The sequence below is a fragment of the Alexandromys fortis genome, unplaced genomic scaffold, assembly GCF_014885135.2.
Source record: "Alexandromys fortis isolate MF-2015 unplaced genomic scaffold, M_Fortis_MF-2015_v1.1 scaffold_265, whole genome shotgun sequence".
In the NCBI taxonomy this organism is placed as follows: domain Eukaryota; kingdom Metazoa; phylum Chordata; class Mammalia; order Rodentia; family Cricetidae; genus Alexandromys; species Alexandromys fortis.
Genome location: NW_026068166.1, coordinates 859904 through 884973, shown reverse-complemented (window position 1 = coordinate 884973; position 25070 = coordinate 859904). Strand labels below are relative to the sequence as shown.

The window sequence follows — 25070 nt, the reverse complement described above, 5'->3', positions numbered from 1 at the left end:
ATATATAATAAAGAAAGTCTAGAAAGCAAAATGTAGTTAAAACGAAATAGGATAATTTAAGTTAGAAAATCTGGCTAGAAACAAGCCAAGCTAAGGCCAGGAATTCATAAGTAAGAGTAAGTCTCCATGTGATTATTTTAGAGCCCCCAACGAGCTACATTAATGAACTAAACATCTGAAACTGTAAGCAAGCTTCTAATTAAATGATTTCCTTTATAAGACTTGTCTTAGTTATAGTGTCTTCTTAGCAATAGAATAGTAAGTTGGTTGTGCTCTTGCTTTTCTACCGCAGTCTCTTCATATCTAATCCTTCTCCTTCTGAATTTCGTTCCCTCAATGCTTACAGTGGGAGAAATTATCTTCCCAAGGGAAAAAAAATCCAAATTGCCTATTCAGTACCAACTAAGATCATATACATATAGGTAAGATTATATAACTAAGCAGATTGTGTTTATGAATTTAAAAATATAAATTAACAATTAAAGAAGAAGAGGGCATGAATTTTATAAAGAACAAGAGGGTATAGGGTAGGAGCTTGAGGAGGGAAATTATGAAATTATATCACAATTTCAAAACTTAAAAGAATTCTTCTTTCATCCCTTTGGCCCCTTTACTCTTTTTATCAACCTCATCATAATCTAATTGTCCACATTTTATTTAAGTTTAATTTCTATTATATAGAAACTTTGTTTTGTTTACTGCTTTTTTTCCCCAGTTTCTAGAATAGAATTTGATTTATATTGGTCACTCAACAGATACTGTTGAGTAGCGAATCAATTCTTATCTGAGATAAGATAAAGTAAAGCTCACTAACTTCTTAGGCCATTTGACTAGTCACAAGATTGTGTTCTTTTCTAGTGTATCAGAGTGGGAAGAGCCTTTAAAGTACCCCATTATTCATTCATTCAAGGTATATCCTGCAAGTGTATAAAAGTTACTTTAAGACAAAATTGATTTTATAAAGCAACTTGTATGCTCTTTAGCCTATGCTGCTCACTTTCTGCCCAAATTCCTATTATGACCTTTTAAATAAACCATTCTTTATTCTAACTCTTGCCTGTCATTGGTGTGACTACTGCTGAGCTCAAGTTGTAAGGCAAGACACCAATGCAACTTTCCACTGTGCCCAAAGACTATACCTATTTATGGAGAGAGAGGCCAAACGCCTTAAATAACGATCACCAGTACTTACAATGGACAAAATTCATCAACCTCATGATGAAAGGGAAGAAATCAAATCACCCTGAAAGATCCATAGACTATCAGTTGCCTTGTCCACTCACAAATGAGTTTCCCTAAGAAGTCGAACCTAATATAAAATTTAGAGAATGTGATGGTTCTTAAAGTGTATCACTGGGGTTAACAACCGAGGACGAGAGGAGAAGGGAGTAAGGGGAGGAGGAACGCTTGTAAACAACCTAAAGTCAATTTCAGTTGACCCTGCAGGCTGTGTTACAGTTAGGCTTCTGTAAGGTTTTTTTTTTTTTTTTTTCTCATATTAATCAAAAGCTATCTATAGAGTGCTGTGGTGGTTTGGATAAAAATGGCCCCCCATAAGCCCATAAGGAGCAGTACTATTAGGAGGTGTGGCCTTGTTGGAGTAGGTATGATTGAAGGAAATGTATCCCTGGGGGGTGGGCTTTGAGGTTTCAGAAGCTCAAGCCAGGCATAGGGGCTCACTGATTCTTCCCACTGCCCATCTACCCAGATGCCTAAGTCAGCTACCTCTCCAGCTCCAGGGCTGCCTTATGCTGTCACCATGATAGTAATGGGCTAAGCTTCTGAATTGTAACCCAACCCCAACTAAATAGTTTCATTTATAAGAGTTGCCATGGTCATGGTGTCTCTTCACAACAATAGCAACTCTAATTAAGACAAGGACATGCAACTTCATGCCAGTTAGGCTCAATGAATGTCTGCTCAGCAAGGTATCTTAGATACTGCCTGGAGACTGTCAACTGGAGAGTATTTCGATTCACGTGTGTGTGTGTGTGTGTGTGTGTGTGTGTGTGTGTGTATGTGTGTGTGTGTTGAGGATGGTGATAAGAGGGCAGAAAAATAGTCTTAAATTATTTTACAAGCATAATATTCTATATGATTCCCCACTTCCATGTTCATAAATTGTTCAGAGACTGATATATAAGAGTGGTGCTTTTTATGCATGTTGCCATATACACGTGATATAAGCATATGGAAGAATGAAGTAGTTAGATTGCTATGTGTTTGAGGCCAGCCTGGACCAGATAGTGAGTTTTAGGCCAATGTGGGATACAGGGTGAGATCATGTTTCAAAGTAAACAGATAATTAATAAATGAGAATATAGTTTCCAATCGAAGACAACTTTTACTCTTGAGGAGACATTTTACAATGTCTGTAGACAGTTTTGTTTGTTACAGAAGAAGAGGAAAGGTCTTATTGCTATGCAGTAGACAGAGGCAAGAGATCAGTTGTCAGGGTTAATACAGAGGGCAATTCCCAACAATTACCTGGTTCAAAGTATCATAGTGTCTAGGTCAGGATGACTGGTTTACAGTTAAGCCTGTGTCTCACTCTTAGTTGGATATAAAAGAGATGACCAGCTGAGATGTTGTTCCTTTGGAGAGTCTGATCACACCATACATGGATAAACACAGACGGAATAAAAGTGAGGGAATGAATAAAATGTCAGCACAAAAGAAGAAACCAATTTCACAAAGAAGCAAAAATTGCAGGGAGAGAGGCGCTTGTTTTCCTTTTATCAGCACGTTCAGGAAGCAGAGGCAGGCACATGTCTGTGAGTTTAAGGCCAGCCTCATTTACACAGAGAGCTCTAAAACAGCCCGTACTAAATTAAATAGCCCCTGTCCCAAAAATGGTAAAAAAAAAAAATAGTAGAAGATTTATTTTTGTTAGATGAGAAAGGTTATGATAAGGTAAAAAGTTTGCCCAAAATGTACACACAGAGAAACAAATGTGCTCTGTTGTTTTCTTTCTATTTTTTTTTTTTTCCAGAAAAGCACTCTACCACTGAGATTTGACTCCAGGCTTCTACTCACTTTTTATTTTGAGAATAAGCCCTCACCAAATTTCCCAGGTTGCCTTGAACTCCTTCCATAGTCCAGGCAATTCTTTGCCTTCTGATCTATCTACTTCATGCTCCCGAGCAGTTGGGTTATTGGCCCATTCCAACAGTCCTGGTTCCTGTTCTTCTTTTGGCATCTCTGCATGCTGAAACTATGACTCTCATCACATAAACACATTCCCATTCCTTAGAGTCTTACGGAAACATACCAAATAATACAGAAATACCTGCAGCTGACTGAAATAAAGATGAGTTTTTCATTGCATATATGTGAAAATCTATTTAAAAATCCAGAAGAGGAGTTTTAAATAAGAAACAGTTTATGTAATTCTATAAAAGAACAAAATGCCTTTTGTCCTCACCTCCAAGTTCTCACGAGAAAGTATTTTGCAATCTCAAACTGGTTGTGTTCTGAAAACGGAAAACATCCAAATGGAAAAATGAAAGTAATGATTTTTGCCCACAGGGATGTGATTCTACCATTTCTGCTGTGCAAAACTTTGTATTCTGGGACAGATGACAAAATAGTACCCTAGGCCAAAGGCACAAATGCTTTTATTTTCTGGGAAGTGTAAAATTATACCTTTTAGAGCTACCATTCCACTAAAATAGTGGCCATGTCATGAAAATGATTCAGAAGTCTAACACTAGTCTCCCTTACCCCAGGTCATCATGAAAAAAAAAAAAAAACCTCCCAGGGGAATCTTTCACAAGCAAAATGAAATAAAAAAAAGACCTAGGCATTTGTGTCCTGACTGCCATGCTATCAGATATTTCCTTGTAGTTATAAGATAAAGTAGTGACGACTAGTGATAATGATTAAAGCCACATTGTAGTTCTAAAGAGACTATAATAGTAGCTTCACAAAGACTAGATGAGGTCACTCTTCGTATTCTACTTGGATTCCTTTGGCCACGCTGGATGATGTATCTCTAGGGCTTCGGAGTGTTGGACAGCTAGTAAGGACCCACTGATATTTTCAGTAAAGAATGTCTGTGGTGGTTCACCTTGTCAATTTGATAGGATTCAGAGTCATAATAAAAATAAACCTCTGGACATACTTCTGTATGTATGTATACTATGGGCAGTTTCATTCCGTGGGGCTGGGGTCCTGGACTACGGGCAGTTTCATTCCGTGGGGCTGGGGTCCTGGACTACGGGCGGTTTCATTCCGTGGGGCTGGGGTCCTGGACTATGGGCGGTTTCATTCCGTGGGGCTGGGGTCCTGGACTATGGGCGGTTTCATTCCGTGGGGCTGGGGTCCAGGACCGAATGAAAAGGAGACGCTGAGATGGGCACAGGCATTTGTCTCACTCTGCTTTCTGACTACAGATGTGATGCAATCACTTGCCTCAGGCTCCTGCTGCCGTGACATACCTACCATGCAGGATTGTACCCTTCTGAGCCATTTATCTGAGAGCCTAAATGAGCCCTTTCTCCCTCATGATGGTTTTGTTATGTATTTTGTCCAAGCAGCATGCAACTAATAGAACGTCATGCAGCCAAACGGGAGCAGCCTTGTCACAGCTAAGTCTACAGAAATCTGTGAATGCCTGGTCCTGTTCCTAAGGTGCTTTCAACTCTGGGTGCAATGTGGCTTCTACAGAGTCTCCTATGGGGGTAAGACTGAAGTTAGTCTCAACCTCTTTCTTTGGTTAGATTCATACTCATACCACAGACATCCTCACACCACAAACAAGTTCCCTCCTTCCCCCCTTCATCTGAGAGAATTCTCTAAACAAATTGCTTCTATAAAGAGCCCCAACTGAAACGCTACTTATGTAGAAATTTCTTAAAGTCTAAAATGCTTAATTTTTCTGATTTGCCCAGAACTGGGGATATTTTCTGGAATTGGAGTATTTCAGGGCTTGAGTCTGAAAAGTCCTGGAGAAGCTTTGAGTGGTTACCATTATAGCAGATAAACATAGGTTGGGAGATTATTAGATGAACGTCAGTGTTACTGGATATGTTTAAAGGTTTGTTGCCCCCTCCTGCGCTTTATTTGAGATAGGACTTAATTATTGTACCTGGTTAGCGTAGAACTCACTGTGTAGATCAGGCTAGTCTCAAACTCACAGAGACTCATGTGTCACTGCCTTCTAAGTGCTATGATTAAAGGCATGTATCACCATGCATGACTTGTTTGTTCTATTTTGAAAAAAAAATTAAGCATGTAAGGAAGGGAGTTGAGGGTAAAAAATTGGTGGCTTTCAAGATGGAAGCAAATTATTTTGCTCCATTTATCAAGCGGAAGTTATAAAGGCATGGCTTCACTGACAAGAGAGAAAACGAATTAAGCAGGGATATGATTAAGACAATTAAGATTATAACGCCTGCAAAAAAATAACTGATCAGTTCTCTCTTTTTACAGTGTCTCATGATCTGTGAACAGAAAGGTCATTCAACGAAGTTCATAGCTTTTACATTCAGAATAAATAACAAAAAAGAAATTCATTTTTCTTTGCCACCAATAGAGTATCGTACTTGAAGAGATCAAGTACGGGTTAAAAGCTGAAGTATAAAAATTTTATCTTTAGTGTTTTTTCCATTATGAAAATATTATGTGCTTATCATAAATAAGCTACAAAGTACAAAGAAAAGACAACAACTGTTTACATTTGGATGTACTTTTATTTTCAGGCTTTCTGTGCATTTTTCTGTTGTTTTATTTTTAACATAAAATGTGATCATGCCATAATTTTGAAGACAATATTGTCCCTTAATATTTAATGTGGAACAGAATACTTCTGTACAAATGACCACATAAAGATATGAATGCTATAGTCCTTCCTAAGAGGAGCACAAAAAAATCACATCATATATTTACTGCCAGCTATATAAAGTTACAATGTTAAATTTCCAGAACACTGTGGATTAACAATGTCAGGAATAATTTTATTATCTCTTATTGTTTTGGTGATAAGAATTAATTCATTCTGTATTTATTGAATGCCTACAAATTATCCAGGTATCATCCTAGAAGAATATCGTTATCTCCAAGTTTAAGCAATTAGAGTATTCCCATTGAGTTATTCATTTGTTCATTAATTACAAAGAGGATTATTAAGCCCTTATAATGTGTGAGGCACTGGACTTTCACACTAGATACATGTTTAGAGGGGATATTAGCTACTCACATTGAGATGCAAATGCAAGATGATAAATAATATTGTGTGAGAAATTTGAATCTAAAAGGTTCAACTGCCAAGATGATAGCAATCATGATAATAAGCTAACATAAGTAGCAAACACAAGTGTAGCAATTAATTTGTCTCAGGAACTTTTCTAAGGGTTCAACATATATTAGCAATTTGATATTCTTAATGCTACTGTACTTTACTGAACTCAAAATCCTTCTGGTAATAAGATGCATTTTGGTAGAGCAGCTGCTGAAGCATATATGAAAACTTACATTGTAAACATTGATGAAATATGTACATACGTTATTTTTTCCAAAGTTTTCAATAATAATTAAGGATATATCAAGTCATCTGTTGGGAGCTGTGAACCCGCAGATCCTGAATTTCTTGTAAATAACGTGTTATGCTTGCAGCTGCTCTGAGCAGGAGACCCTCAGGAGTTCCTGATGACAGGTGTGTGCTTTCTGGTGGGTTTGGCTGGGGCGTGGCTATCAGTTAAGGATCCCTATATAAGCTGCCCCTGGACACAATAAAGGGGGCATTCCTGTTTCAAGGATGACCCGTGTCTCTGTGTGTCTTTTTGTGTTTAAATCTCCAGGCCCTTGCCTGGCTTGTGGTCCTATAGTGCAGGCACCTCAATACAGGAGTAGTACCAATAGTACCGTACTGTCACGTAGTACGGGCCGGCAGTACAGTCATCTATAAGGTATCTGGGTGAGAATTCGAACATAGTCAGTCGATATCTACAAATCACAGCTGTCTCCTGCTCCCCCCTTTTATTTAAATGAGAAAGCATTTGCTATGTTGCCCAGGTTGGTCTCAGCTAATCCTTTTGACTCAGCCTCCCTAATGGCTCTAAATGCAAGCATATATCACAGACACTTCTTTTGGAGGGAGGTTTTAGACAGGGTTTCTCTGTGTAGCCCTGGCTGTCCTGGAACTTGCTTTATCAACCAGGCTGGCTTCAAACCCATAGAGATCATTTTGCCTCAGCCTCCCAAGTGCTGGGCTTAAAGGTGTGTATTACCATTGTCCAGATTCAATGTGTTCTATGTCATGTTAGGTGTCAAATTTGTTGTAGATGAAAACAAAGTGCTTCTGTAGTCGACTAAATATGAAGAAGAACCAGAGTCTTTTCATCCTCTTCTTAGAATCCCAAAGACTACCAAAGATCCCAAGAAGTCCACCGGAGAAGGATTGTCCATTTCTGTCAACCCTCAGGGACAGTCATTAAAATAATATCGAACATTAATGTTCTAAGGGGCTCAGCTTGGGAAATGCTCCTCTAAGGAATTATAGAACTTATATCACGTTAAGACACCATGAGTTCTTTTAATTGCTACCGAAGGGCTTTTATCTTTTGCACAATTTATTTGTTTTTGGTAAACAAATCTAAATGTACAATTTAGAATAGATGCACACAGAATGGAAAAATAATCAGAAAGCCTTCTTGAATACTTGAAAAGCATAGGAAAGCCAATGATTAGACTCTCCAATTTATCAATGAGTACTGGAATATTTCCTGGATCACTGACATAAGGAGTTTGCCATGGCACCTACAACCTCATAATTGCATATATTTTATATTGCATTGAAATTACAATACATGAAATAATTGAAGCTATGCTGTTCAAATTTCTCACTTTTCTGGGTTTAAACTGAAGGAATGAATTAGGAGTTTTGGAATATTAAAAGTAGGTGGAAAGACAAGTTAGTGCTTGTCAATAGACGAGACTCCAAAGCAGCTTCTTTATTAACCAATGGCAATAAAACATATTCATTGCATACAAAGGGGAACCACACATCATCGTATTTTATAGGTTTCTCTTTCTCTCATTTCCACTCGGACCTATGGCAACAGAAACAACTAATTTGGCCAGGGAAGACCAGGTCATCAAGAGAAACTGTGGCTAGTCTGTCTCTTCTGATAAAGCAAACTGCTGCTCATGAAGTTTCATTGTATCTGTAAAAACGCTGGTGCCAGGTAAGGAGACAAAGAGATAGAAAGATAGTGGGTAAGTGCATGGTTAGTTTGTGTCCCGCTAGCCTTTTCCTTCCCTTTGCAATTGATAAAGTTCCGAAATCCCCCTCCTGGTGATATTCGAGATGTCCATCAATGTGACTGTGGGACAAGGCCAGTTCAGTCACCCTCTCCTCTGCTGTCCAAGGACCTAGCAGGGGACATCCCCGTGGACACCTGGGATCCCCTCTAGAGCCAAGTCTCTTGCCAACCCTAAAATGGCTCCCTTAATTAAGATATATTTTCCCTGCTCCTATACCCACCCTTCCTCCACCTCAACCCTCCCACTCCCCCAAGCTCTCCCCAATCCTTTCCTTCTCCCTTCTCTCTCCCCATCTCCCCTTCCCCTACCCCACCCCCATGCTCCCAACTTTTGCCTGGAGATCTTGTCTGCTTCCAATTTCCAGGAGGATCTATATATGTTTTTCTTTGGGTTCACCTTATTATTTGGCTTCTCTAGGCTTGTGAACTATAGGCTCAATGTCCTTTGTTTATAGCTAGAGTCCACTAATGAGTGAGTACATACCATATTCATCTTTTTGGGTCTGGGTTATCTCACTCAGGATAGTGTTTTCTATTTCCTATTCATTTGCATGCAAAATTCAAGATGTCATTGTTTTTTATCGCTGAGTAGTACTCTAATGTGTATATGTTCCACACTTTCTTTATCCATTCTTCCATTGAGGGGCATCTAGGTTGTTTCCAGGTTCTGGCTATTAGAAATAATGCTGCTATGAACATAGTTGAACAAATGTGTTTGTAGTATGATAGAACCTTCGTCTGGCAATGGATGGAGATAGAGACAGAGACCCACATCGGAGCATTTGGACTGAGCTCCCAAAGTCCAGTTGAAGAGCAGAAGGAGGGAGAAGTTGAGCAAGGAAGTCAGGACCGCAAGGGGTTGGTCCACCCACTGTGACAGTGTGACTTGTCTAGTGGGAGCTCACCCGATCCAGCTGGACTGGGACTGAACGAGCATGTGATCAAACCAAACTCTCTGAATGTGGCTGACAATGGGGGCTGACTGAGAAGCCATTGATAATGGCACTGGGACTTGTTTCTACTGCATGTACTGGCTTTTTGGGAGCCTAGTCTGTTTGGATGCACACATTCCTAGGCCTGGATGGAGCGGAAGAGGGCCTTGGGCTTCCCACAGGGCAGGGTACCCTGCCCTCTCTTAAGACTGGAGGGGGAGGGAGGAGGGCAAGTGGGGGAGCTGGAGGGGAATGGGAGGAGGGGAGGAAGTGGAAATTTTTGAATGGAAAAATAAATTTTAAAAGTAAATAAAAAAGAAATCACCCTCCTGCTATTTCTAATAGGCTAAAAATGACCACATACAAAAGCAAACACTTCTAGTATAACCTTGGTATAACTTTAAAACATATTTATTTTTATTTATTTTGTGGTAAGAAAGCTGTTTTAATTTTTATAGAAAACAACTGGAAAGAAAATAAGTGACTTACAAGATGCTCTGCCTCAGACACCTAATTTCTTGTGCAACTCTGATAATCCATATGGAAAGTTTTACAAATCAAAACAAAGGTTAACTCCACAGCTATGTGGTTAGACATTTATCTTGCAGAGAGCATCTGAGATGTCTGAGACCAGCAACCATAATACTGGATACAATAGTGAACATTTTGAAATAATCGTAGAAATAAAAATCCTTAGAATTCTCTTGGTAAATCTGGCACAGCCACAGAAGGAGAGATTGTTCAGCTATCAAAATTATTAATTGAAGGATTGTAGGAGCTAGAAGGGTCAAGGACACCACAAGAAAACCCGCAGAATCAACTAACCTGGGCTCATAAGGGCTCACAGAGACTGAACCAACAACCAGGAAGCCTACATGGGGCAGACTTAGACACTCTGTATATATGTTACAGTTGTGTAGCTTGGTCCTATAGTGAAACTCCTAACAATGGGTGCAGGGCCTAACTCTGACTCTTTTACTGACTTTCGGGACCATACGCCTCACACTGGTTTGCCTTGCTCAGCAATAAAGAAGGAAGTGCTCAGTCTTACTGCAACCTGATATGCCATGTTTTGTTGATATCAAGGAGACCTGCCCTATTCTGGATGGAGATGGAGAAGGAAAGGAATGGGGGTAGGAACAGAAGGGGGATGTTGGAGGGGCTGGGAAAGGAGGCTATGGCTAGGATGTAAAATAAATAGATGGATAAATTTATTTAAAAATTATTGATAGAATATGTAAACAAAAGTATTTTTAATATATTAGTGAGGGGGAAATCAAGTCATAAAGCTTTAATTTTTTTTGAGACAAGGTCTCATTGTGTATCCCTGACTGGCCTGGAATTCACTATATAGTCAAGATTGGCCTTGGTGTATCAGTCTTGCTTCCTTTTTCAAAATTCCTACTTGATTTAAAAAGAAAAAGAGACAAGAGTTATAGCTGAGTAGCAGAGCACTTGATAGCATGCACAAGGGCTGTTGGTTTTCTCTCTGGACTGGGAGAAGAGAAGAAAAAGAAGAAAGAATAGACAAGAATTTGAACCCAGACAAACAGAAAATATATGAACTTAATTTTGGAGAGTGTTGTATCTGAATAGTGGAATTATTGATAACTGTCCCTTTCCTGTTTAACCTTATACTATATTTTTTCTAGATGAATGTATATTGCCTTTGAATTTAAAGATAGCATGAAGATCCAATCCATATTTAGTCTCCCTGTCCTATTTCTGTAACACGACTTCAAACATTTTAGCATATTTTTCCACACATAAGTGGAGCGTCTATGTGTATTTTGATGTTCCATATGGATATTCAAAATAATCCTGACTTCTAGGACTGATCCCATTCAGGCAGATCAGGTTCTTTCTGCGTGCACATGGCCACAGCCCTGACCCTTCTGGAGTGTGTGCTAGGATACAGTTGGAAAGGTGGGAAGATGCTTCCCCTAGTTCCTCAAAGCCCAGAGCTTATGGCTGACATTCTCCCACCAGAGAGCCATCCCTCAGGCTTATGGATTTTTACCCCATTAAAATGCAAATAACCAGGGAGAAGTATACATTAAACTTTACCTGTCACCTGTGCTAAGTGAGTGTAACGTATCATTTTCTGGGAATAGGTTTTAATGGAGAAGACATGGGAATTTAAGGGGGGGGGCAGAGAGAAGAAAGTATGAATGAATATACATGGTATCTGAGGATTAATTAATATTCATAATAGTGATGTTTTTATTTATAGTTTATGAGTCACTAAGGAACATGTTATCACATTTAATTTTAATTAAATTAAATAGTCTAACTGTTGCCAAGACAATCTACAGTCTTCAAATTTTTTCTAGCGGCATTGCTAAAAGCTGTTGTCATACTCATGAAGAAATACCCATTTAACTTTTCCCCTTTAACTTCGAATCATAGTCATGGGTGATATTAAAAGACTGTCCAAATAACCACCGAGGGAAGAACAAGTGAAGAAAATATGATTATTTCTTACTTAATCCATTATTAATGCATATAAAAACAACACTAACATTTTCTAGGAATTTTTGTTTTTAAAGGTAATGACCTACTGGAAAAAAAAAGAGAAAATATCTACTCTTATACATTAGAATATTTTTGAGCATGGATCTTTCATTCACCACTGGAGAATAGAAAAGATAGGAAGGGACAAAAAGTAGCAATCAGAGAATGGATGGAGACTGGGAGGTGGGTTCCGTGGAAGAAGCATGTGCTGCGCAAGCATGAGGGCCCAACCTCAGATTTCAAGCAGCTACTTAAGAGCTGGGAATAGTGGTGTCTCTGTAACCTCGGTGCTATATAGGGAGAAACAGGGGTATCTCCAGAACTAGCTAGTTAGTCACTTTATATGGATTGGCAAATTTAAGGATCAGTGAGAAATCCTGTCTCCAAAATAAAGGGGGGCGCAGTAGAGAAAGTCATCCAGTATCGACTTCTGGTCTCCACATGCATGTGTATATACACTACATCCATACCTGCATGCACATGTGTACATGACCACATTCAGAATTACATATACGATACAGGCACAGACAGACAGACAGACAGACAAACACACACACACACACACACACACACACACACACACACACACACATCAGTTGTTTGAAGGGAGACCCTGCAGAATAACTTCCTTCTTACACATACATTAAGTAAAGTTTCAGTGTAATGGTTAAAAACAGACTCTGTAACCATTTTCTTAAGTTTGAATTCTGACTTGCATCAATACACGAGTTGTGTAAAAACAGATTTCTTAATTTCATTGCCAATAAAAGGAGTATAATTTCCTCATCATTAAGATGACTTTAATACTGGAACCATCTCATGGACATTCTAGAAGAATGAAATCAATTAAATATATAAAATTACATATCACAAAATAATTGCATTAAGTGATGTTAAAACCACCTACGTAATTTCATAGGACCAAAAATGTACTAATCATATGGAGTAGAACTGTGAAGTAATCAAATACACACACACACACACACACACACCACACTTGTTTCTATGGAAATATATTATAGGTATGTATATATAACTTACAAATTACAAAGCAAATACATATATATATATAATACATTGCCATAGAAACAATATAATCATACAGCTATTAAAACTTAACAAAACTAATTAGAGGAAAACAGGTGGTTGCCAATTACATATGCATTGTTATACTAATAGAATGTTCCAGTAAAACTTTCTGTAAACTAAACTGTCTTTATTAGAATTAATTACAAAACATGTAAATTTTATTAATAACATTATGAAATTGACTAAAAAATTCAATGAACAAATTATGAAAACTTGTAAAGAGAAGGAATAGTAAAACTGCAGGCTAAAGTGAAGCGAGGACAATTAGGGAAAGGCAACAATTGGGGGTGAAGGAATTTAATGACTGTCGTTAAGAAATACAGTGGAATGTTGTGTCACATATCTGTAATTCCAGCACTTCAGGAACTGAGGCAAAATGATAGTGAGTATGAGGTTGGTTTCAGGCACATAATGAAACCTTCCCTCACAAAAGCAAAGGCTAGGAATTTAGTTTAGTTGTACAACACTTGCTTAGCATTAACAAGGCACTGAACTTCATCTTGAGCACAGAAAAAAAATTAGACTTTTATAGAAAATATAAAAGTCTATTTTTTTCTATAAAAGTCTAATTTTTTCTGTGCTCAAGGTTTCGTCAAGTAAATAGATATTTGTAGCATAATTTGAAATTCATGTCACTATTCAACAATTCTTTGGTCTTGATACATTATAAATATACATCTTATGGGGTAGAGTATAATAATTCAACAATGTATATATTGTCGTCTTATCAAACCAGAATGAATAGACTTTCCTTCTCCTATTATGTCCTTCTCATGAAAGCTTTATAATTTCCAATGCTGGGGATCTTTGACTTCCTTTCTTCTAGTGTCTTATAAAATATATAATAAACAGATGAAAACTGTACTCACATAAAACATGCAACAAAAAAATTAGACTTATAATAACATGTATTGAGTGATGTTATGAGTATATACTCATAATGATCAGCTTTGCAAAGTAAGTTGATACAGGTAATGATATTCAAAGTATTGAAGAAGTCAGTACCGGAGAACACACTATAGAAACAGTTGTTTTAGCTGAGGAGTAGAGACAATGATCTAACTAGGCTGCGTATTCCACCAAGTTACACGTCAGAATGAAATAGACCTCTATTGTATAGAAATGTCTGTTAATTCAACCCCTCCTAACATTGAGCGACCAAGACACAATGAGCAGGTTAATCAGTAAACAATGAAAATGACTTACTGGAAAGGAAGTGCTGGGATGCGGGGCCAAAGTCCCTGTGGGCTTCATGCAGCTGCCTGACCCGATCCTCCACAGCCACCTGGGAGGAAAAGAATAGAAATGATATTTTCTCATATCCTTTAGTGAGCAATATTTAAAAGACTGTCCCTTTATGGTAAGATGTTTTCTGTCTGTAAGGCTAAGAACAGCAAAACAACAATTAATAACTATGGTTTTAATATGTTCTTAACTGTAAATGGTCTCCAAGACTCATTTTTATCAAACCAAGTTCAAACACAAAAAAATTTACTCTATTTTGACAGTTTTACAATCAGATATTTTATGCTCCCTTTATTGGAAATCCCAAATAAAATGCACATTATAATTTATTTTACAAAGTTCTGAGAAAATTGTCACAAGCAAGATATAGTGAGTGCTCATAGGATCTTGTAAAGGTATATTTGGTTTTGAGTCTTAGTTGATTATTTTTGACTAACGCTAAATTAATTTTAATAGATTATTGCTAGTTGTAGAATGATAATTCTTACCAGGGAACAAGCAAATGTTGAGGACAATTAGCCTGACACTGATATCACACACCTGAAATTGTAGCACTTGAGAGGCAGGATAATCATACATTAAAGCTATTTAGAGCTACATTGTGTGGCCCTGCCACAACTCAATGAATGAGAACAGAGCAAATGGAAACAAAAAGTACACTAACAAGAATTAAGCTAAAAAAGCATGAATTGGAAAGATAGTTCAGTCAACAGAGGACTTGAAGTCAAAAGTCCAAGTACTTGAGCTTTATGATTTCTGGAATCCAAGTCAGTGGTTCTCAACTTTCCTAATGCTGCGACCCTTTAGTACAGTTCTTCCTGTTGTGGTGACCCCAACCATAAAATTATTTGAGGTGGGTCTTGTATCTTATCTGTTGCTTTCATTGGTTAACTAATAAAGAAAACTGCTTGGCCTGATAGGACAGAAAATTAGGTAGGCGGAGTAGACAAAACAGAATGCTGGGAGAAAGAACCAAACCAGAGAGTCGCCATGATTCTCCCACTAAGGACAGACGCAGGTTAAGATCTTTCCTGGTAAGCCACCTTGTGGACTACACAGATTATTAAAAATGGGTTAGATCAATATGTAAGAGATAGCCAATAAGAGGCTGAAACTAATGGGCCAGGCAATGTTTAAAAGAAAAAAACTGTGTAAAGGGTCATTAGACTTCCAAAGGGGTCTTGACCCACAGGTTGAAAACCACTGACCTAATTAAAGGTACTGGTACATGCTTATAATGCTAGTGCTTGGGAGGAGGAGACAGGAGCACTCCCAGGTTTTTCTGACTAGTCAATGTGTCTAATGGATTTTTCTAGACCAATGAGAAACACTGTCTCAGAGAAGGTGTATGGTGTTCATGCTTCTGACACCTGAGGTTGTTTTCAGGTTCCCACATAAATACACACATGTATGCACATGCGCCTACACACACATTCATGTAAAATCACACACATGTGCACACACACACAATACAAAGGCAGAGACAAGGTTTAATTTGTGGTAACATGGGGTAAGAAATGAGATGAAAGAAATTTTTAGAGTTCAGTTTTCATCGCATTTGGAAATTAATAAGAACTATGCCCCAGGCAGTATGGAATCAACCTTGTCATTCTTTTTTCCTATTAGACTTTTCTGTAATGCATTTACACACTGTCCTGTTTAAGCTTACTGAATTTCATTCTTTGCAGGAAAAGGGGGAGACCTTTTGGAAGGTGTGAAATGATATACTTTGTCATCTGGCTTTTCACCAACTCAGTATTAGTGGTGGCCCCAGGCATTCTCCTCAATAACTTTGGATCTTAGTTTGCTTGTCAACAGCCCATGCTAAACAAGAAAATGTTCAGAGATTGCCCACAGGCACCAGAATTTAGGTTCCTGTGCTGTGGAGAATCATCTATAAATAAGGCAGTTCTCAATCTCATCAAGTAGTCTAAACTAATGTCAACCCTGACTTTCCAATATCAATGAAATACCTAATGTATATCTAGAAATTTTTCTCTTACTTTTTCTCTTGCTTTGTCTGTCTTTGGTTGGGATTCACTAAGCAGAGTTTCAAGATGATGCAGGATTCCCCTTACTATTATACACAGGGAGACCCTAGAAACATTTCAGATTTGTTCTTCCAATCATACTCTATCTGCTGAGACCACCAAACATCCATCTGTCCTGCAATATTCCATATATATCCAGAATGCCCTAACCACCTTCTCTTCCACTGATAGTATAATAGGGTTTATATGCTTTATTTTTTATCTCCAAGGTGAGAATTAATTGCTTCCACAGCATGCTCATAGCACATGGTTTATAATGAGACATTTGAATAATATCATTCAGTAATATAAGGAAATGAGTGTCTCCTAAAATAGAACATGAGCCTCTTCGTGGTAGGGGCTTCTCCTTGCATGTGTGTATCTCCACTCCTCCCTTCGTATGACTCCCTGAACCCTGTACAGAGGAGGTGATAGCAAATATTTGTTTAATGACTAATTGACAAGATAAATGGATACTATTTCTGTATGTAATCTCTCTCTCTCTCTCTCTCTCTCTCTCTCTCTCTCTCTCTCTCTCTAGAAATTTGCAAGAGGCAGAGGGAGAGAAAACAAAAAAGAGTATCAACCAAATCATCAATGCTGATTGTATATCTGTGGTAGTCAGTTTATGTAAAATATCATCGTTCCCAGAGCAGACATTATTTCTGAATGTATCTGTGAAGGTATTTTTAAAAATTATTTTAAAAAATGAAATTGGTATTGAATGTGTAGTTTCTGCAAAGTAGATTGCCTTCTTCAAGATGGGTATGCTTTATGCAAATCAGCTGGAGCCCTGAAACAATAAAGGTAGCCTATTTTCTGTCATGGTCATCTACTTTAGCTGCCCTGGGATGGACATTTACTATTTTGTCTTTGGAATTGGAGCCACTCTCTACCACCAACTGTTCTGGGTCTCTAGCATACTGACACAAGATCACGGAACTTTTTAGCCAACAGTCTCATAAGACCTTCCAAGCAAATCTATCTATCTATCTATCTATCTATCTATCTATCTATCTATCTACTTACCTACCTATCTGTCTATCTGATCTGCTCTCTCTCTCTCTCTTCCTCCCTTCCTCCCACTTCTCCCATCTATCATCCATCTCTCTTCCCCTCCTACTAGGGTACTAGGGTATTCTGACTAGTATAATGTCTCTGTAGATTTTGCTATTATGGTTAATAAATGGAGAGAGATAAGGTATAACGAGCAGGGTATCATATACCAAAGAAAATGGCTAACATTTATTTAACACTATGTATATAGAAATACAAGTTGAAATTTAATGTTTACAATAATTCTATAACAATTAATATTACTCCTTAATTCTATCAATATAATAACTGAGACATGTAGGTTTAAAAAAAGAAACTTGCTCGGGCCAGGTAGGCTGGTGTATCCTATAATATTTGCCAACAAATGGCCAAAGTAGAAAGATTGCAAGCTCATAGCCAACCTGAACTACATAAAAAGCTTAAAGCTAACCTACGCTACAAAGCAGGCACCTGTCAAAGCAAAACAAACAAAATAACCAACAAACAACTTATTACTGAAGTTTAATAAGCTGGGGAATTAGCAGTGAGAATATTTAAACTTCTTCAGTCTGCTCTTTTATCATTATTATTATTATTAATTATTATCATTGATTTTTATTGAGCTTTACATTTTCTCTCCTCCCCTCCCTGCAGTCTGCTCCCAATAGCCTTGTAGAAGATTAAAATAGAACATGGTAAATATTTGGAAAGGAGTAACTTTTAAATTTCTATTTCAGTGTGTGTGTGTGTGTGTGTGTGTGTGTGTTTACGCCATGCTATGGAATGAGTCCAGTGCCTTTACATTCTAAGGAAGTGCTTTACATAGAGATAAGTCACATTCCATAAATGTCTTCATGTTTTTATCAATTAATTTATCATATTGAAACCAAATCAAGTGTGCACCTCTACAAAACTTTAGCCATCCGTGCATTTTACGATCCAATACAAGGCCTCTTCTTAGTCTTTAAGACTATGCTATCATAAGCTTTCAGAAAAAGGCTATGGAAGAACACACATAAATGCATGATGAAATATATAATTATTTAGAAATTTAGAATGTATCATTTCATGAACAAATGAATCAGGAGATGAATGTGAAAGTTGGGAAATAGAAAGGGGAAGAATGGTCAATGGTCAGACTTTTTTTTTCATACTGTTTAAGAAATCCTCATGAGAAAATGGGGGTGAGTCATGAGTGTGCCACAAGCCAAGTCTCTTAACAACAACGGTGGTCACTTCATGGGGACCACTTAGATGTAGCACCTGAGTCAATTACAGTCCCTTAATTTCTAAAAGCTATGGCTAAAAATTTGTCATACAAGGAGAACAATGCTAATTTTCAGTGGACACCCAGGATTGTCAAGACTTGAAAATAAGATCAAAGGGAATTTCTCTCCCTATGGCTCAAACTTAATGAAAACATACGAGGAGTCTCAAATTAAAAATGTATCCTATACTGAAATTAAATCTTCAGGAAACATTCCTAAAACAACTGAGAATTAAGCATTGTTTTTTTTTTAACTTTACAAATTGTCACAGGAGAAAGGTTTCCTGTAGACTGAGTGTAAATTGACTAAATGAATAATTGTGAGAAAGAAAAATATGAAAGTAACCAAGGTTTTCACAGGCTATCATTCCTTACCAACAAAGCTATTCATTCTGGGAGCAATTATTTATGGAAAACAAATTTGATAAGCTTTTAAAACAACAGTGCAAACACATCAGACCTTTTGAACTGGCTGCGTTTTTAATCAACATGAGATAATATGTAAGCCAGAAAGTCAGAAACAGAAACTAGATACCAGTACTTTGCATTCCGGCAATTGTAATTATTCTTTTTGTTATTTGTTCATTTTATGTATATTTGTTAATATTAAAAAGTAGGCATTCATTAAACATTGGCTGTTGTTTCTGCTTTTTCAATGCTTAACTGGATGGCAAGTGAGAAATGGTGATAAACTCTCTGCTGTGGCTAGTCAGAGACTCTCTCAACTCACCGAACTTGGAGTGATACGGGTAGCAATCAGCACAGCACTGTATGGAATATCAAAAAAAGGTACATAGTGCTGGAATTTTGTCTGGTTTGACCCAGCACATGTATTGTGTGTGCTGTCACAGTCTCTGTGAGTTCGCATGTGTACCAGGCCTGTTGTGTCTGGAAGAGGCAGCTTCCTGGGAGTCAGCCACCATCTCTGACTCTTACTTGTCTTCAGAATAGATCTCTGATTCTTGAGGTGAGGGCTTGGTACTGGGTGATTCAAAGGGAGTTGGAAGAAGGGAAAGCATATGATCAAAATATATTGTATGAACGAACATTTAAAAAATAAATTTAAAAGAAGGTACATTGTAGTATTTTGAAGGAAAGCGATAGCCTTCAGCTGAATATTAGAGCTTACTTTGATTTCTTTGTATGGGACTGAGGGTAGAACCTAGGGCTTCACACAGGTTTCATTTGTAAGTGTCCTCCTGTTGTGCCCTCTATACCATGAGCTGAATCTCTATAATAGTGTATCTCTTGATTTTAAATCTAGGAGATTGGAAATAAGGTCATTAGAAAAGAGAACTACGGTATGTGTGTGTGGAAGGATTCATTTGAAATATGAGAATCTTTAACTAACAATAATAATTTCTTTAGGTCATTAAAAGAAAGAAAAGGAAGGATAAAAATAAAAGAAGAGGTAAAAATGAACTTAAAAAGGTGAGTTGAACAGAAGGTAAAAGGAGTTTAAATGAAATTATTAAAAGAGACAAGAGAAATAGAATTGCCTCTGAATTAATAGGTCATGCCCCTTGTTTCCATTTTTACAAAAAGTGGAACATCTTTCTGGAAGCATACATCCTGTTTCTACTATTTGATCATAGACCATGACAGCTTAGAACTGGAAGAAACCTTATCTATTGATACACAAGGGTCTATTCTTTAGAACTATCCCAGATGGGCAAGAAACCTGCCATCTGCTCTGTGAGTACTCATAATCTAGCTTGCAGCAATTCTTCACTTACATGCATGCCAGGGGAGAAAAAAGTCTGTTTATGTGCTCTGTGAGGGCAGGGACATAACTTGCTTTCCTGGGCTCTCTCCAGGGAGGCACACAATACGTGACATACAGCAGGTGTTTAGTTCACGGTAGTTGCCCGAGTCTTGTACATATCATTCTTGGCTCTTTACCGTAACAAGTACATTTTAAATAAACAATTTCCTTTTCATCATTCCTAACACAGGCTTTGGAAATCACTTTTCTTTTATTCTTTTCCTTTCTCTTTCTTCCCATCCCCTTCTCCCTTTCCCCCTTCAAATTGATGACAAAAGTGTAAAAAAAAAAAAAAACATTATTTTCATTTTGCCTATGTTATTAGATTTTGGAAAAAGTAATGAAATCAAGCACAAAGAAACCCCAAATCCAAATTTCTCCCATAGTTTTATTCTGTGCTTAAAATCATCATATTTGAGAGCTATGTATATTATTCTTTATTTTAATTTTTATGGGTTCTGTATGGTGTGCTGTTTGTGAATACCTTTTATACGTCCATAAAGAAATGTTTCCCGAGTTTCTACTGTGTAGTTGATTTCGCTCTGTGTGGTGTCAAGGACTGAGCTCCGAGCTTTGTAAATGATTGGTATGATGGTATGTGCTCTGCTACCAAGCTAACCTGAGCTCTAAAAGCATAGAAAAGTAAACAAAACAAGCCACTTGTCTACGTTCATTTATTCAAAAGATAATTGCTAGAATGCAGGTCCCTGGTCTGAGACAGAGGTGCTATCTTGTTCACATCTTAGTGAAGTGTCTAGTGTATAGGAGCTGCTCAGAAAAATTTACTAAGGGAATGCATGAAAGGCTATAATCTGTGAGTCCCTGTGCTGACTATGAATATGGTAGAAGTCAAAGTATAATTTGAGGGAAAATGAATAAGTAACAATCAGTTACTTAACTCTCAACTCTTTCATGGCTCAATACATTCCTATTTTTGATTGAAGGCTTTCTTCCTTCCTTTCTTCTTTCCTTCCTTCCTTCCTTCCTTCCTTCCTTCCTTCCTTCCTTCCTTCCTTCCTTTCTCTTTCCTATTTTCTTTCTTTTGTTCTTTCTCTCTTTTATTCTCTCTCTCTTTCCCCTTGTGTGTGTGTGTGTGTGTGTGTGTGTGTTTTGTTTGAGACAGGGTTCCTTTATGCAGCCCAGGCTGTCCTGGAACTTTCTCTGTAGACCAGGTTGGTCCCTGCTTCTACCTCCTGAGTGGTGGGATTAAAGGCATATACAACCACTGCTTAGTTCTTTATTTCTTTTTTAGTTCCCCTAAACATGTTTTCAATCAGCTAAGAGGTTTAAAAAGAAGTGAAAAAGGATGTAGATAAATAATTACACCTCTTAGGAAGCAGTGTTATCTAAATGTAAGTGTTTGTTACTTTGTTTAAAAATTTCCAGGGCTTCCACTTTTCTCTTGACTTGCTGGTTAATCACATTTAACCTATTGTCTTCTCTAGAGGTTTATGAGAGGCATAGTAGCTTCCTGATGAGGAAATGCTTTTCTCATTTACAAGGGTTTTTCCTGATACCACACAGAAAGCATGTTTACCACAGGCCAGGAAAACATTTAACTAGGCATGTGCATTTTGCTTGGCTAGCTAATAATTTGTCTTGAAGCTTAAAGAATACCCATGCTCATGTGAGAACCATACTTTATATCTACACTATTGAGGTTATTAAAAATGAAAACTGGTGTGGGAGGTCCTTCTGTTTATGTGTTGCTTGTATTGGTTAGTGAATAAAGAAACTCCCTTGGCCTGATAGGGCAGAACTTAGGTGGACAGAGATGACTGGACTGAATACTGGGAGGAAGAAGGATGGAGTCAGGAGCTGCCATGGAGCTGCCAGACAGACACTGGGAATTTTACCCAGGGTAAGCCACTGCCACATGAGGATACACAGGTTAATAGAAATGGGATAAATTAAGATGTAAGAGTTAGCCCATAAGATTCTAGAGCTAATGGGCCAAGCAGTGATTTAATGAAAACAGTTTCTGTGTGGTTATTTTGGGGCTAAGCTAGTAGGGCATCCAGGAACTGGGCAGCAAGACGAACAAGCGGGCCCTCCTCCTACAGATAACAACAAAGTAAAACAAAATAAAACAAACATAAGCGTCTATCTAATTCCTCTTTCACTGTGAGGGTAATGAGTAATGTAGTCCCTCCATATACCTGCAGTCTCCTCACAGTCTCCGCATAATTTTTTGTCCCATAGTTTTGCAGTCTATAGATTGAGTTATATATTTGTGTTGGGTAGAATCCATGTAATCTATTCTTGTTTTCAAATTTGTTCATGTGTTAGATCACAAACCCTCTAGCTACTATGTCCCTTTTCCCCAAATCAGACCATGCCTCCTTAAGCTGTATTTTCCCTCTCTCCTTGGGGGTAAGAAAACATGTGTACTGTTGCTTTGAAGCCTTTATCCCTTATAGTTGTAAGATAAATTTATGGTGGGCTTGAGAGACAACAGAGTAGAGAAAGAGACTTCTTGTACAAGCCTTGTGACTTAAATTTGATCACAGAACTCAAATATGGAAGGCGAGAACTGATCCCACAAAACTGTCATCTGACCTCCACATGAATGCTATGGAACACATGCTCATACACATATACGATATGCCCACACATAGCAATCATGAATAGATGTTTATAAAAGGTAAGTTTATGAGGCTAGAGAGGTGGCTCAGCAGTTAAGAGCACTTGTAGCTCTTTGAGAGGACCCAACTTTAGTTCCTGACAGCCATATGGTACCTCACAACCATCTATAACTCTAATTTCAGGGGCCCTGAAGCCCTCTTCTGACATTTGTTAGTGCTAGGCACAGATGTGGTACACATACATACACACATACATACCTTTATATACACAAATATAAAACAAATACATCAAAAATAACTTAAAGGGGTAGGTTAAGGTCTTATTTAGCCCTTGTTTCTGTCCCTTGGTATGTAGGCCAGCCTAGGTCAGATCTCATGGTACGAAGTTTGTTTATATTCCTGAAAACCTTTAAGAGTCAAAAATTCTCTATGTCCTCTGGAGCTAAAGGGCTTGTTTCTCCCTTCAGGATCTCAGTTATGCTGTATAGGGTGGCTGTCTCTCCTAATGCAACTCCTCTCTTGATTGGGATGGAAGACTGTCTACAATGTGATGCTTTATATCTTCGATTACTCTCTCTCTTTGAAGCCCATCATGGCTACCATGTCCTTCTCTCTTAATAAAGCTCATTCTAAAGAGCAATTTCATATTAAGTCCTTTAGCCAAACCCTTTGAGTTCCAACAACAAATAACACTCATGAATATATATTTAACCATCATTCTAAAAACTCAATTGAGAGTATTACAGCAGCAGTTAAAATTCTTTTAAGTAATTGCAATCCTTTTCAACGTAAACTTAATATTCTTGGAATTTTAATTTCAAATTTTAAAGATTATTATTTTCTTTTATGTGTATGTGTGTTTTGCCTGCATCAGATCACCTGGAATAGGAGTTACAGATGTTTTTGAGTCATGATGTCAGTGCTGGGAATTACAACCCAGATCCTCTGCAAGAGCAGGCAGTGCTCTTATCTGATGAGCTGGTTCTCTAGTCTATGAATTCTCATTCCTACTCAACTGTAACCGAGGAAAAATATAATTTGATGTAAGGTTTGGAATGTGTATTTGTGATACTTACAGTTTTGTGTCCAAACAACCTGACCTTCTCAAGTACAAGACTGACTGGATGCTCTCCTTGAATTTATGTTTTCCTGACATCAGGATACTTAGGAGTTAAACGGAGCTTTTCAGGTTAGATCTCGGGAACCCAGGGTTAACACAGGGGTCTCTCTGAGTGGGAGTATAATTATTGGCTGATTTTTGGCATGGGAACTAATGTGTGTTACCTGAGACCAACATTCATCTAGTCTTTTCCTTGTGTTTGTTTCTTTTTTAGATGAATTGTTAATATGTTACCCATGCTAGTCTCACATTCTGGTGTTCCAGATATCATCTTGCCTTAGCTGGGATTTTGATAGTGAAATTACATGCATACCTAATTCACCCTTTTAATGTTCCTCTTATATAGATTTTCCCTCATTCTATTTTAAAATGTTCTGTTGACTTATATCTTAATAATTTAAGAGGTTTATTTTCTCTTTTCCTCTGTGTGTGTGTGTTTGTGTGTGTGCATGTGTGTGTGTTTGTGTTAATGTTTATGTGCAACATGTGAATGCAATTATCTGTGGAGGCTAGAGTAGGGTAGCAGATCACCCTATTCTGGTTGCAGGCAGTTGTAGGTCACTTGATGAGTATTCTGAGAATCCAACCTAGGTCCACTACAAGAGCAGCAACACTTCTAACAGCTGAGCCATCTCTCCAGACCCTGAATTCTTCATCTTTGACTCCTCATCTTTTTTATGTCTTCGGTGGTAGTTGGGGTTGAACTCAGAGTCTTTCATATTTTATTAGTGAGCTATGAGGGTTAAAGTTATGTTTTAAGTTTAATTTCTGTGTTTAAGAGAATATAAAACAAATGGGCCTCTAATCCGTACTTGCCCATGTACAGATAACTTGCTGGGATGCCGGTGGCTGTTCATCTAAGATAGCAAGCCATGTGTTTTTGCTTCTGTAAACAGGTTTGGTTGATCCAACTGCACAAAATGTGCTTGTTCACACATAGTTGGGAGGTACGTAACCAGGAAGTATGTCAGGATGTATGCTTTTCCCTGATCGTACAAATGTGAATTTGTGGGTTTTGACTTTATAAGTTCCCTGACTAATGTAATTTGGCACAATACTCTGGGAATCCCAGGTATGGAGCTGGCTACTGTCCACTTGTCTTGGTTAGTGTTTAATAAAACTTGCTTCAAATTTGGCTCCGAATTTGTGGTAGTGATCTTATCCTTGCCTAGTGGGATTAACAGAGCCACATCGCCATCCTTGACTGCACTTTATCTTCTATAT

The 25070-nt window shown here is 37.9% G+C and overlaps 1 protein-coding gene across 3 annotated transcripts in view; it reads right to left on the bottom strand.

Moving 5' to 3' along the window:
• Dmd (dystrophin) overlaps positions 1-25070 on the bottom strand; it is a 1091134-nt gene that overhangs the window by 225627 nt on the left and 840437 nt on the right. For all 3 annotated transcript variants that reach the window (XM_050128228.1, XM_050128226.1, XM_050128227.1), the window contains exon 18: positions 14006-14084. In XM_050128228.1, coding sequence (XP_049984185.1) covers positions 14006-14084 — 79 coding nt within the window. The remainder of the gene's footprint in view (positions 1-14005; positions 14085-25070) is intronic.